This window comes from Choristoneura fumiferana, chromosome 16 (genome assembly GCF_025370935.1).
Source record: "Choristoneura fumiferana chromosome 16, NRCan_CFum_1, whole genome shotgun sequence".
In the NCBI taxonomy this organism is placed as follows: domain Eukaryota; kingdom Metazoa; phylum Arthropoda; class Insecta; order Lepidoptera; family Tortricidae; genus Choristoneura; species Choristoneura fumiferana.
In genome coordinates, this window is record NC_133487.1 from 9,017,986 (window position 1) to 9,033,618 (window position 15,633).

The 15,633-nt window shown below is 37.7% G+C and overlaps 1 protein-coding gene across 1 annotated transcript in view; it reads right to left on the reverse strand.

Annotated features, from left to right (window-relative positions):
• The window catches only part of Dcr-2 (Endoribonuclease Dcr-2), a 55,261-nt gene that overhangs the window by 37,898 nt on the left and 1,730 nt on the right, over positions 1 to 15,633 (reverse strand). The window contains exons 3-13 of the mRNA XM_074099409.1: positions 13,596 to 13,709; positions 10,716 to 10,893; positions 9,681 to 9,804; positions 9,084 to 9,276; positions 7,364 to 7,542; positions 6,913 to 7,049; positions 5,562 to 5,802; positions 4,586 to 4,704; positions 3,707 to 3,819; positions 2,611 to 2,716; positions 1,703 to 1,887 (exon numbers count right to left, since the gene is read on the reverse strand). Of these exons, the coding sequence (XP_073955510.1) occupies positions 1,703 to 1,887; positions 2,611 to 2,716; positions 3,707 to 3,819; positions 4,586 to 4,704; positions 5,562 to 5,802; positions 6,913 to 7,049; positions 7,364 to 7,542; positions 9,084 to 9,276; positions 9,681 to 9,804; positions 10,716 to 10,893; positions 13,596 to 13,709 (1,689 nt within the window). The remainder of the gene's footprint in view (positions 1 to 1,702; positions 1,888 to 2,610; positions 2,717 to 3,706; positions 3,820 to 4,585; positions 4,705 to 5,561; positions 5,803 to 6,912; positions 7,050 to 7,363; positions 7,543 to 9,083; positions 9,277 to 9,680; positions 9,805 to 10,715; positions 10,894 to 13,595; positions 13,710 to 15,633) is intronic.

Genomic DNA, 15,633 nt, shown 5'->3' on the forward strand with positions numbered 1-15,633 from the left:
TCTATGTAGAATTTAGTGATTCTAGAGAATATGAGGTACCCAAAACAGGTTAAAAAGTCGAACTTATCCCTTTAAACATTCCAGTTCTTTGACAGATGATCAAATTCTAAAAAGCAGCTGGTTTAAGTAGCAAGTGGTCTAAGCAACTGATCTAGGCTTTTCGTGTCGGAAACAGCAAAAAACATAAGTTAGGTTAGGGTTGAGTCAAGAAGCGCCTCAGCCACGCGGAATAGGAGCTCCGCTCCGTTAACTATGGATCATACGTAGAAATAGAATTAACGTTGCCCAACCAGGAAATGGACGAACTGAGACCCTTTAGACATTCGGGTAACTTTTTAGACCAGTTGCTTCTTAGACCGCTTGGTACTTAGACCAGCTGCTTCTTAGACCAGTTGCTTCTTAGACCACTTGCTACTAAGACCAGCTGCTTTTTTGACGAAGTGATACAACCCAAATTCCAAAGTAGACACAACATAGGGAAAAAGAACTTCCCATTCCATTATACAAGGTATAGGTAAACAGTTAACCTTTAATTAAACAATTGACACGCATCACGTAGGAACAACAATTTCTTATTCGGGTAGTTCTACGAGCGTTTCAACCGCTATCATTTTCCTGACACTTATACTGTAGAAATGACTCACGTAGAATAGAAGGATCTTATAAAACGATATGGTGCGCATGCGGTACCATTACAACTCATTAAAATTTCTTGCTTACGGTCTCTCATTTCTTCAATTTAGTATGCGTCAGGAAACTGATAGCGGTAGAAACGCTAGCAGAACTATCCATTCCATAGTCCATAGTATGTTATACAGATCTAATTAATAATGTTTTTCCATAGTATTTTGTCGGATAAGTTCTTATCAAGGAGCGGAATTCTCATAGCAAAAATCAAATGTCAAGAGGGATTGACCATTGTGTTAATTTTATCGACTATTCCAGTTATCGATTTTTGGCATGTTACCGACTTTTAACATTATTCTGTAACATTTGACCTCCTTGATAAGCCACTTTTGACATTTGATGTCGCTTGAGTTTTCATAAGTATTATTTTATTAGGTTCCCGTGTTAACCAAAATGGTTAATCTTAAAAGAAAAACGATTAACAAATGGATAAAGTAATATCCTTCTCTTAATTTAAAATTATTCTCTTACTTCTCTTAGTTTAAATGGTGACAATGTAGAGAAAGTAATGACTATTCTTTGTTACTACAGACAAGATGAAGAAAATATAATAAATTAGTACAGATATAGATTTCGATTCTGTTATTTTGAATGAAGGTTAGTCTATCGTCAGTTACAATGTTTAACATTTCCGTTTCGGTTTTTATGTTTAAATTGTAACAAACACACAGGTCTATATTTTTTTTGGTAGCCTATAGTATCCCACTGCAGGTCAAAGGCTAATATTCTAAGGCTAATTTCATTACCTAAAACATATCGTGCTAACTGTCAATTAAACATCGACAGTCGATAAAACACAATGGTCAATCCCTCTTGACATGTAATTTTTGCTATGAAAATTCCGCTCCTTGGTTCTTATTTATGCTGTCTCACTTAGCTTCAGTAAACTTCAGTAAGCTAGATGAGAAAGCATGATAAATCCGACCTTTTCCGACAAAATACAATGGCAAAACATTCACTACATCCGTACACTGTACTTTATTCGATACAAAACTGTCTCAAAGAAAAATGTTACCTTTATAGGATCTTTGACGGGGCAAGCGATAGGCATTATGATCGTCACGATTATTTTAGCGCTTTCATTTGTCGCGGGTAATGATTCCTTGATCCACATCGGTGTTATAGTCGTGAACTGATCGGCGGGTAAGCATGAGCAGTAGCGGTTTAGTAAGCTTATGGCTGACACTGCCGATAAAGTACCTAGGAGAAGAACTTTATATTAGATAGTTTATTGAATCAGACGTTACTTTGCGGAGGTCCATATCAATGAACTGAAAGAATTATGAGCAATTACTTTGCTCACCCGCGACCTTATGATAGCTACGTTTATGCAAGAAATGTGTGTTTACGCAATTACTTCACCTCCACTAACAAATCACACAAAGCCATCTATCACCACTACCACACTACACTGACAACTTGGGACTAGCATGGTGAACGGTTGTATTACTTTGAAGATGAGCTCTGGTTGAGTTCGAAACGCGTCAGTGTAGTGCGGTGGTGGTAATCGATGGGTTCGTGTGATTTGTGTGTGTTCGCATAGTATGTTGGTGGAGGAACTGCATGAACACACATTTCTTGCATAAACGTAGCTATCATAAGGTCGCGGTTGAGAAAAGTATATGTATCAGTTCATTTATATTAGATCACACACACAAACATCACGCCTGTATTCCCAAATAGGGTAGGCAGAGTCGTGTGCGCGTGTGCAGAGTTATGGCATATAAAATTCGGGCTAACGATAGTGAACTCTTGGTTTTATCTAAATACAATTAGACTAAAATAAAGATAAGAAATTAAATTAAAGCGCTACTATACACTACACATACCTGACACATTTTCAATGTAAAATGGCAACAATCGTTTTTTGCTGAGAGACACTTACAGGACAAGAAAATAACATCTTAAAACAAATTAACTTACCCCCATAGGGATTGTTGTAGGGCGGTATTTCGTCTTCGTCGTATAGGTTCGCTTGGATGGTAGTTTCCGATGGTGCTAATCGAGAATCAGTTGATCCTACCAGTAACTGTAACAAAAATAGCACATAATATAATACCAAAAATGCGTAACCTACCTACTTAAAAACTTGTATGCCAAAATATTTATTAAGCACCTAACATTTTTTTACTAGTGTACTTTAGCAGTTTAGAAAAAAAATTATGCCATTTTTATTATGAGTAAATCTAAAATCGACAACACACAGATTTAGCTCTCTCATAATTTCTGACTTCTCCCTACCTACTGACTGACCCATTTGGATTGATCACGATGTATAAATTGTTTTTTTTTGTGCGTTATAAATAGGGCCCGGAATTTTGCGTGCGGCTATTGACAGATTAGATTAGTAGGGAGAGAGCACCGTTTTTTATCGATGTTTTCATTGTATAAGATTTCTAACTTTCCGTTGATACGTATTTTCAGCTAGAAAAGAAAGTTTAATCCGTTTAAATTGCTTTATTGAAATCACTATAATTACGAATACTTTTATATTTTATAACTTGAGAAAAGATCCCTCTGATACCACTTAACGTTAGGTAGCTTGTTTGCCTACCCTTTGGTAAAATAAAAGAGAAAATATTATTTTGTATTCCTTCAGTCCTTACCATATTCCAAGCAAAAATATATTTACAAGTATGTATTAAAGGTACAACTTAATTAACAGTTGTCGATTTCGTATTCCAAAGTCTATTTCATTGTAAATTTCAATATCGATAATATCGATAAAAAGCGGTGTTCTCTCCCTACAATCTGTCAATAGCCGCACGCAAAATTTCGGGCCCTAGTTATAAAATATATGGAAGCAATGTTTGTATGTTCGGGTCAAAAGCAAGATAAACTATTTCTACGTTCAGTGATATTTGATATTTGGCATGTATACGTAATTTAAATGACAAAGCAGTTACAATTAAAAAGTTTAATTTTTAACAAAATCTTATTAGGTAGGTATATTCTTGTTAAATGAGTAATAAAAAGGACCAGCTGAAGGATGTAGAACTTGAGAAATACGTGTATTTACCTCTTGTATATAGCTTTCAGTTTTCTGGAAACTAAGATATTTTCCCATAAACTTGTTACGCTCAGCCGCATCAACTAATAGAACGTAACTGGATTCGGCGTTTCTTGCCCGTCCTAAACCAAACAATATAAAAATTATAATCCAGGAAGGAAGGATGTAAGGATACAAAATTCAGATCTATTGTCAAGAAGACATTAATATCTAAGGCGTATTATAAAGTTAATGATTATATCATATTTGTACAAGCTGTAAGCACATGCTGCAGTACAACCTTGTCTCACTGACCCATCATTGTTTTCATCAAGGAAGCCACTATGAAGTTTATTGTGAAAAGGTTCTACTCCACATCGAGCTTCCACCGGTTTACTTATATCAAGATATTTTACCACGGGTAATGTATACTTTACTGATATGTATGTATGTTATGTTTATGTACTAATGTTAATGTCTTTCAAAGCCATAAAATAAATAATATGTTTCATTGTTTACAAATTATCTATTTATGTAGTCTTATGTATAGTAATAAAACTGTGTAGTATATCTTTGTAGCGGTCCGAGGGTCACCAACGGTGCTGGCTGAAAATCAGCGCTGGGGTGTTTATTATTAACGCTTCAGCATTATGCTGAGCCAGTGTCCGATTCACAACCGCAATGACACATACTTTCCTACGTGTTGTCTATTTGTACTTAATACTATTGTTGTGTCTTGTGTTGTGAATAAATGTATTTTCTTTCTTTCTTTCTTTCTTTCTTTAAACTGTCAACCTTTGAGGGGATGACAGGAGCAATCAGTTGGGGACCGACAAAGAGTGAGTTAATGAGTGTGCTAAGTGAGTGAAGAGTGATATTTACACATTGATAAGAAAAAGTAAAATCTACCTTTGCTCTGGATATAAGAGCGATATTCCAACGGCGGATCAAATCGCAACACTAACAAGCACTGCGGAATATCAACACCTTCTTCAATGACGCTCGTTGCTATCAAACAATTCAGTTCTCTGAAATAAAGTAGGTGCAATACAAATGATGGTGTGAATAATAAAAACCGGTCAAATGCTAATCGGACTCGCACACCGAGGGTTGCTTACATATTTAGAGCTTAGAGACCCCCCCCTACTTTTTTGTTGTTGCTACTTATAAGAGCTATTTTTCTACCCATTTTAATACCAAATTTTAAGTTCCTAAGAATGGGTGCGCATTTTTTCACATAACTTTTAAAATACTACTATTTGAAGTCCGAAATTTTTTCTCATATCATTTTACATCATAATGATCACTCTTCATATTTTTTTTAATACTAACGATCGAAACTCCTAATCATTCTAATTCATAACGTCATTATTCATAAATTTGTTTACTTATATTTTTTGTTTTCATATAACTTCTTAACAAGAAGTGTCATTTATCGGCATCATTGACAAAGGTGATTAGAAAATTTTCGATAGTGTGAAATGATGTATTTAAGGAAGGATTCCGTTAGGTACGATGACGAGCGAAGCGAGGAGTGTTAGGTAGAACCGCAGGGATGTTACGGAGCTACGATTCCGTTAAGTCAGAACTTCCGTTTGATATTAAACATCCGTTTCGGTTCCAGTTCCGTTACTTTTGGAACGGAAGTTATATCGGATGTCAATGCTTAGCGCAGCGACTGGGCACTTTTGCAAAATATGTCACAGCAAATATGTAACAATTAGTTAAGGACATATGATCATCTACATCAGATCATTTACTGATTTTTTTTAAAACGTTTTTCAATAAAAAGACTCTTCAAGATTGTTTGCCCTTTTTCTAATGCTAAATAAAATTAAGTATAGAAATAAGATAAGGTAATTCAGTCAATGTAAGTGAAACTTACTTGTTCCTGAACTTGAGCAGAGCTTTTTGACTAGCCTTCTTAAGATAAGATTGTTCTCTGGTACATTTGAACGGGTCTATGTTGAAGCCAACAATAAAATCGTGTTTGAGAAAATTAAACTCTTCCGGGTTTGCTTCTTTTACATCCTTCAAAATGTTGTAAAGGATCTTCGCCGTGAACCTTTGCTGTGTGAAGATAATTGCAGACAGAGGTTCATTGGATTGGTTTATTCTTCTTAATACTGGAAATAAACACATAGGTTAATCCAACAGTTATTTTAATTAACCACGGCCCAGTGTTCTTTATGTTTAGGACTTATTGTAATTTGACATCGAACTCTCTCATAAACTACAAAGTTTCATGTTCATAATAAAAAAATAACTTGGGCCGCGGGAGGATGCCTACGCATGTAATAAGCGGTTCGCCGCGCGGTTTTAGCGCACCGTCTCTTTCTCAAGCTATACTATGAAGAGGGACGGTACGCTAAAACCGCATAGTGCGTTCTTGCACTAACAATAATACCTATGTAGTTTTATACATGTGCAGTCACCAACACCAATATCTGACACAACAAGCGTGCATAAATATCTGATACGACTCTATTTCTAGGGCCGGAAGGACGTGTCAGATATTTTTGCACGCTCAGTTGTGGCAGATATTAATGCTGGTGACTGTACCAGGGTTTATAGAATTGGCAGTTTATTATTAAAGGAAACATAATTTCGAACAACTTAAAACGTAAGCGTAGTCTGTTCGCCGAGAGCTGACAAGTATTATGACATCGTCTCGGCATAGCATGGCTTAACTATATCGCAAACTTTATGACGGCCGTCGCTTGTCAGCGCGCGGACTGAGTTCCGGTGTACAAGGATTAGTTCTTGCCAAAATCGTGGCCCGTCGAGCCAACAGACGCGACCGCCATTCTGCCATTTCATTCTGAAATCAGCTTCTAGTATGTCGAATGGGTGTTCGTGTGTTGTTTTTATTTGTGACATTTGAATGACGAGTTAAGATGTATTTCATAAACTGTCAGCGAAAAGACTATAGGTACGTCAATAACTAACTAAAATCGTTTGTACCGACTAACTAATTCCCCAATGTACAGTCGCAATCAGATATTTCGGAGCGCCAAGGTAGTCAAAAATATCGGAGCATGAACAATACAATACAAAACAATAACTCTTTATTGCACACCAACACATAGCAAGCAGTACTCTATTACTAAGGTATTAAAGTTCATGTTTCGATATTTTTGATCACCTTGGCCGCTCGGAAATATCTGATGGCGACTGTACATAACGTTTGACTGAAAAAAGCCATTATTCAAAAATATAATACGAAAGAAGCTTACCTCCGGGTTTATTACTCAACTCAGGATTGAATTCCTTGAGTATATTTAGGAGTTTTATAATCTGATCGGAGGAATGTTTCAATATTTTTTCATATCCTGTTTCATTTTTCATTGAAAGCAGTAAGATCATCCTTGCCCTGTTAAATAACATATTTAGTAATTCTCGATAGTACCTCTTCATTCAAACACGCACAACGTATAATATTATATTCTTTTTATGTAGTTCTACTAATTTTGTTAATGCGAAAGTTGTGTATCTATGTATGATTGTTACTATTTCACGCTAAAATATTCTTTGTAACGTATAAGAATGTACGTGTATATGTTGTAGATGGGTACGTGATACCACGACGTACTTTTTGGGAATTCCCATGAAGATTAATAAAATTACCGGATATTAATTAAACTACGACTTTTAATAATATCCAAGTGGTATGATAAGATAACTTACTTCGTTATATGAGTAATCACAAATTCGTAAAGAAGTTCTTGCTCTTTACTCAGTGCCTTTCTCTTGAGTCGCTCCAAGAGGATGACGTACGCAGTTATACTTAGGGCGCCTCCGTACACTCCTAGCTCTTGAATGTACTGAATTGTTGCCGTAATCATGTTTTTCACTGCTTTAGTCACCTGAAAAAAAAAATATAAAAAGTAACACGTGTAAGATCGTTGCTAATATTTATTATTACACTGTTAACGGAACTACCGACACGTTCTCTTAAGACAATGCGATCACTTAAGCTTCACCTAAAAATAAACAAACATTTAAGAAGTGAAGTTATACATTGTTTATTTTTAATTCCATTAATTTTCAACCTATTGCTTGGCAATCGTTTTTGTTCAAATAGCTCACTAATTGTTTTATATTTTGTATGATTTGGCCTCTTGTTCTGAGAGGAGGCCTGTGCCCAGCAGTGGGACGTATATAGGCTAGGATGATGATGATGATGATTTGGCGTTGTTACAAATTTTAAGAAATGACCTAAAAACTATTTGAATGTTTTTACTGTACTGCGATAACAATGCTCGACTGTTGATATGGTTAATCGAAATTTAAACAATTGTGTATTGTTGTTTTCTATATAACTGCAGTGTTTACAAACTTAATAGACTTACTGTTACTGTTAACCATCTTTCACCTATACTGAGACTGACTGACTGATTGACAGATAATGCACTGCACAGCGTAAACCTCTGTAGCTAAAGATTTGAAATTTTACAGATTATTCTTAAGATCATAGAGGTGCACAAAGGAAGGATTTTCCTAAATTCGTACAAAGACAGACAAAGCCTCGGGGGTAAGCTAGTTAATACATAGATTCCTAGGAAAAATAAATGAGCGAGAACAGTAAGAGCTGCTTTCAGTATTCGAAATGCATCCAAATATTACAAAGAAAGAAAACATTTATCTATCTATCTGTCTATTGAAAAAAATAAAAAATAAACGCTCATGTCACGAAATAGTCCCAAATCAGTAAACTGCCGGTCTTGCGAACGGCGCTGATCTTTTTTTGGGACCATCAGGTCATCATCTCATCATAAATTGAAAATACATTAAAAGAAAGTGAAACTGGTACAGTTTTTAGACTCCATAAAAAAACATGCACTATAACATGTAATGTTTATACATACAATGATTACCCAAATAAGCATAGGCCAGTCTCCTTTAACCTTTTGGGCCATAAGAACAATAAAACGGCCAAGAGCGTGTCGGATACGCCCGAAATAGGGTTCCGTAGCCATTACGAAAAAGTTAAGTAATATTTTTCTAAGGATTTCGTATTCGTATTAGTATTCGTATTCGTAGAATATTTTGCAAACAAATCAAGCAACCCCCTAATGGTTTTAAAAGACCTATCCAACAATACCCCACACTACAAGATTGGATGAGAAAAAAAAAACACCCGCTTTACGCCTATGGAAGGAACTCTAAAAAAATGTTTTTAATTTTTTTATTGTACCATTTTGTCGGCATAGGTTACATATATATTCGTGCAAAATGACAGCTTTCTAGCATTGATAGTCCCAGACATGGCGAAACTATAAGGGTTCCGTTTTTGCCATTTTGGCTACGGAACCCTAAAAATTAAGAAAAAAACAATATAAGCCACGCTAACTACTCTCCCTACTATATTTAGGAGTAAATAAAAAAACTTATTTCCTATATCTACCTTTTTAGGATCCGATGTGATGTCCTGCTGGTAATGTTTCAGTTTGATTTCTTGAGTCAAGTTTAGTTGAGGCAATTGCACTGATACAACATAATTGCACAAAGCTAGCAGATGTTTTATGGCTTCGGCCGCCGCAGGCGTAACTCGCGGCAAATGATAAGTCTCAACTAACTCTCTCGGATTGGTAGAGTAACTAGAATAGACAAGAACATTATTAGTAGGTGAGCATGTGTAGAGACCCCCACACAAGCGTCTTTCGAGCATCGTCTTCGTGCCAGCGTCCGCGCAGTGTCGACGCGACATCAACGCCGCGGCGACGCGACGCCCACGCTGGCCGGCTGCCGAACGCCGGGCTTACCCAGCGCTGGCGTCGCGTCGCGCGAATCAATGTACTTGTTCGCAAAAAAACGTTGCGCTAGTGACGGGGGGCAGCCGGCCACCGCTGGCGTCGCGTCGCCGCGGCGTTGATGTCGCGTCAACACTGCGCGGACGCTGGCACGAAGACGACGCTCGAAAGACGCTAGTGTGGGGGTCTCTAAAACGGCTTTGTTTTTTGTACTTAATAAAAAAACTAAGTACATAGATACTAGTACTTACTTTAACACTTCTCCTAGTTCATTTACTGTTGCTATCGTGGCATGGAATGTGGTCTCCAGTTCTCTTAGAGAATCTTTGATTTTTGTTACCGCCACATTTGAATTGAGCAGCGTTGCTGTCAAACCTTGAATGGAACGAGAATGCATATTGAATAAGTGAAATAAAATTGTAGGCCGCGAACTATCCGCCCTATTTCCTAAAGCACTTGAAGACGCAATCGTTTTCACCACTTCTGTCTGTCAAACGGTATAGGATAAGGGTAGAAAGAGTAGAAGGGTAGAAAGAGTAGAAGGGTAGAAGGGTAGTAAATCCGACCGCTAGTGCCAACGCGTGCTGGCGCCCAGGGGGGCTAATACGAAATTTAAAAATCGAAGTTCGTATCGTACCGTCCCCTCACTCGTATTAAATTAAGCGTCAGCGGGACGGCAAGATACGAAGTTCGAATTTTGCACTTCGTAGTATAAGGCCAGTTTACGGCCTAAGCGGCAGTATTGATATTTTGCCGCGCGAAATAATAAACACGGCTTTAATTTTAACGATAATTTTTCATCACACTTGCTCGTAAACAGTGTCGTAACATGCAGGCTACCTTGGTTGCAACCCCCCAAATAAAACCCTCGACCTTAATGTGCTTGTCATGAAACCCGTGGTCGGTAAATGAGTCATTGCCCGTACTTTTTCTTGTCATGAAGCCCAAGGTCGGTAACTGAGTTTGTTACTGCATGGCGTGCTGTTGCTCCGTGCGCGCGCTGCACACGCACGCCATGCACATGCTGCAGAGGGTGGGGGGGAGCTGGCTCTGCCAAGAGCGCAGTCAGCGGTATCGGCAATTTTTGAAAAAATATTAATTTTTCTTTTACAAATATACAAATTTACTCGCAAATGTGATGAAAAACATTGTATGTCGCACGGGCGGTACTAGAATTACGAACATCGACTCATTAAAGCCCTCAGTCTTCGACTTCGGGCTTCTAATAGACTCTCGTTGGTAATTTCTCATTTACCGCCCTTAAGACACAATGTACTAATAATTACCAAGTACTCTAGGATGCTTGCTCGTCGGGCAATGTTCGAAGTGCTTCATCACTAGTCTCATCGGGTGATCGTCCACCGCATGGTGGCACTCGTCAAATATAATCAGATTAATGTCTTCTATGGCTATGTATTGGTGAGTGAGCATGTCACTTAGAATCTGGCATGTCATTACGATGACCTGAGGGAAAATTCAAAAGGTTTGATAGCGCTAATGAGATTAATGACGTAAATTCGATGTTGTTATAATTAATTTAAGTACACATAAATAATAGTATTGACTGAGACATAAATAATATTCTTAAGTAACTACTTAACTAGTTATCATGAGACCCTAATTTAGTGAGGAAAATGCTACTAAAATTTTACGCAAATGCGCAGGTAGGTACAGTCGAACCAACTGAGTCATGTACCAGGGTGGAACCTTTTAATAATTCACTATGACTTCTTTGACTAAAGTATGGGATGTGAACATGACATCAGTAGCACAGAGGTTCCACCCTGGTACATGATCCAGTTTGTTCGACTGTACATTACAGCCGGAACGGTGTGATCGGCAGTTCACGAGTAAACAAGTACAATCAGCAGCAGAAGAAGATGAGCAGTTAGTACGGTGCTCTCAAAACTGATTGACACACGACTCTATTGCCAAGGTAATAAGAAAGTGTGTAGACTATTTTGAGCACCACAACTGCTCATCTAGTTCTACTGCTGACTGTACTAAGATACAGCTTTTAATAGTTTGATAAACAACTCACTAAAATAGGTATAAATAGAAATATCTCAAAACACGTATACACACATTTATACAGTACTGTAACTGGCATTGTACATTGTTGTTGTAGCTGGGGCTTATTTGTGAGCGACTTTGTTTAACACAGTCAAGACCCAATTAATTTAGATTTGTACGTGCTTTACAATAACAACATTATAGCAGACGAAACAACGGCAGTTTACAAAGTAGGTCCTTAACCACTTCCGTTGATACTTCATGTTTAGTTAGACAAGTTAAATATTTTTCTCAAAAATGACCGTAAAAGTTGACATTATTGTTTACATATCAGAAGGTGAAGTGCATAGTTTATGGTCAGCGAAAAATTAAAAAGTTAAAACGATTGCAGGCGGCTAGCTCGACAATAATGAATTAGCGCGCCTGCAATCAGTCACATTTTTTTAAAGTTAAAAAGGCCATGGCAATATTGGCACAAGTCGTATACATACAGCCAAGTCTAATGGCCGGTATCAGATATTTTGTTGGAACTCCGGACTTTTTCTATTGGGTCTGAAATAGCTTGTGGTGTTTTCGGTGGAAAAATACACCTGCAGATTATTTTTTAATGAAAAAAGGCGGGAAAGCATAATAAAAATATTGGAATAAAATTAAATTTTACAATATATTTTGAGAAAAAGTTTATTCTATTTCAAAATTATTCACCATTTTTGAGAAAAGCTTTATATTAGTCTCGGCTGGAATAGCAATACTCATACTCAGCCAGCAATTGCCTACTTCCAGGCCACGACAATAATCTACTAATGTAATCGGACAAGCAAATAGTTAGAATAGTATAACACATCCCACTAATATTATAAACGCGGAGTATGTATGGATGTTTGTTACTCTTTCACGCAAAAAGTACTAAATGGATTTCAATGAAACTTTACAATAATATAGCTACATGATATGTTATGTACATCAGAATAAAAAAGGGCTACTTTTTATCTCGATTTTCCCACAAGACCGGAATACAATCTTGAAGCCTCAAACGCTGGTTTTAGTTAGGGTCATGAAATTCGGCATGGTTGTCAATGAAGACCATGATGGTTTTTTAGGGATTCCCACGGGATTTTTTGTTTGTTACTCCTTCACACAAACGGCTAAAGGGATTTGAATGACATTTGGTATATAGATAGCTGGACGTCTGCAATACTAGCGCTGCCTACTCTCACTGTACACCCCAAGTTGCCTACCGCGTTGCCGGTGACAAGTGTGTGCGGGTTCCTGTTCCTGCCTGCCTGAGCTACAGAGCACTTTACACCCAATATATCTCTATTCTCAAAGAATTTATTATTGGTGGCAAAAAAATGGGTTCAATGTGACGTGCACCAGAGCTGAAGCATACTAGGAGGAGATAGTGGGACATGAGCGTTTGGGGCCATCCCATAGCGTCACACCATTATTTGACCATTTTTAGCCCCCTCCCCTCTTTGTATGTGTGCATACATGTAAATACTTTATTGTAAATTATTTATTGAATCAATAGCTATAGCTAAGTTTATGCAAAATATGCGTGTTCAAGCAGTTCCTCCACCTCCACACTGTAAGAACACACACAAATCACACAAACCCATCTATCACCATCACCACACTACACTGACGCGTTTCGAACTCAACCAGAGTTCATCTTCAGAGCAACAACGGTACACCATGCTACCAGATGTTAGACACCCGACATAGACGGCTAACATCTGGTAGCATGGTGTACGGTGGTGTCAGTTTACTGTGGTGATGGTGATAGATGGGTTTGTGTGATTTGTGTGTGTTGAAAATGTTAGATTATTACCTATATATTTAGAATGGGACAATTATTAGCGTTCATTTGATACCCATATTGTTACAATACAAAATATTTTTTTCATTCCTCCGCCATGTTTTTTTTCGCAGACGCCATATTGAAAATATATACCCTATGCCACTCCGACAGTTACGAAGAATCTAATGATACCTTATATGTTAAAATCCGTCGAGCCGTTTAGGCCGCAGCGAGGACCAAAGACATGGACATGTGTAAATACATACATACACTCGAAAAACATAACCCTCCTTTGGGCAGTCGGGTAAAAAATAAAATTAAAAAAGCATAAAAAAAAACATCCAATCCAAACCTGGTTCGCGGACAGTTCCTCATCCCACTTGTTCTTATTCCAGTAATCCACTTTATCCTCACTGCTGTATCCCGCCACACCATCAACAGGGCAGAGTTTCTCTATAACTTTTTTCTGAAAAGACAATTTATTGGTCAACCATCTAGCTATCTGACTTCCGAGCCATTGTACAAATAAAGTTTTATTTTTCAAAACAACTGGTTCGATTCTCAAACTGAGTACAAGTTTTTTTTTTTATGTATGAATGCATTCATTTTTCTTGTTAAGTACTAAAATTAATGCCATGGTTCCTAAGAACAGATCTTCGTAAGTCTTGTTGTATTTTAAAACTTTCCCATACTGACCATTCTAAATGTTACACCCTGTAAAGTCATCATCACCATCATCATCTCAGACAACAGTTTTTTTTTTTTTTCAAAATCTAAGGTTTCAGACTGACTGTATTCCCACATAACCGCAACTGCCGACAGCTGTATAGCTGCAGTTTACATGCAGTTTTGTCAACTGAAGGAATATTTACATAATGCACCTATTTTTTATTTATCCTCTTGCGGCCTAAGTCAAATTTCTGATTTATGAACATCAAACTTTGTCATTTATGATAGAGTTTGATGTTCAAATTACAATAAGTCGTTTATAAAGGACTCCGCCTCTCAAGCAGAGGGTCGTGGGTTCAAATCCCGGCTCGCACCTCTGAGTTTTTCGAAATTCATGTGCGGAATTACATTTGAAATTTACCACGAGCTTTGCGGTGAAGGAAAACATCGTGAGGAAACCTGCACAAACCTGCGAAGCAATTTAATGGTGCGTGTGAAGTTCCCAATCCGCACTGGGCCCGCGTGGGAACTACGGCCCAAGCCCTCTTGATCTGAGAGGAGGCCTGTGCCCAGCAGTGGAACGTATGTAGGCTGGGATGATGAAAGGACTCCGGGCGGTAGGAGGATGGAGCAGTTGTTTATGTATGAGTCTCTCAAGTTGTTATATTATCTACAGAACATTCCTTTGTTTTACGAACATTGCAACTGGTTAAAATCTAATACCTTTAAAGGAGCAATTCTTGTATATATATTTTTTTCGGGGATATCGGAAAAGAGGAAAAGGGGATGACAAATCGATCTAGCTTGGTATTATCTCTGGGAAAACACTTATTATCGAGATTTAGCCCGAGCAAAGCTCGGTCGCCCAGGTAGTTTAACCTTTAACCCAAAGATTGCCAAAATAGTAATTATTTACTGGCTGATAAAAATTAAATAGAGAATATGAATATGAATGATTAACCTTTTATATTGGGAGTAGAAGTAAGTTACCTATTTTAGAAGGTAATGTTAGGCAGTTACTGTAGTTACAGTTGTCTGACAGTCTGACTGAGACCAGATGACCTGACATATAGATTCCCCTAGTTGGGGCACAAATCTCTACCACACAGTTCCTGTACCTATCTAATCATCTTCATCATCATCATCATCATCATCATCATCATCATCATCATCATCATGTCTGACTATATATGTCCCACTGCAGGGCTGGGCCACCCCTTAGCATGAAAGAGCTTGGGCTGTAATTCCGTTGTGGGCCCAGTGCTGAGTGAGACCTTTACACAGACCATTAAATTTCTTTTCTGGTGCATGTAGGTTTCCTCACGATTTTTTTATTCGATTGGATGGCAAACGAGCAAGTGGGGCTCCTGATGGTAAGAGATCACCATCGATGCGTTGCCTTCAAGTGCCAGTAACCATAACACTCATGTAAATTACAAACGTAATTTCGCACAAATTTAAAAAAACTTGTTGTGAGCCTGAGCTTGAACCCGCGATCCTCTGCTTGAAAGGCAATAGGTCAATCAAACCACTAGCCCACCATGGTAGTAGCTATCCACCTCTGATGATTTAATTTAATTTGTCTAAATGATTACATGTGTTTACTTTGTGGTGGAGAAAAGTAAATTCTAAAACTAGAACTATTACTAGAAAATGTAAAAATAACACTTTGAATGGGTACTTTAAATTTTAAAAAGTGGCAGTTAGCCACAAAGTTGCAA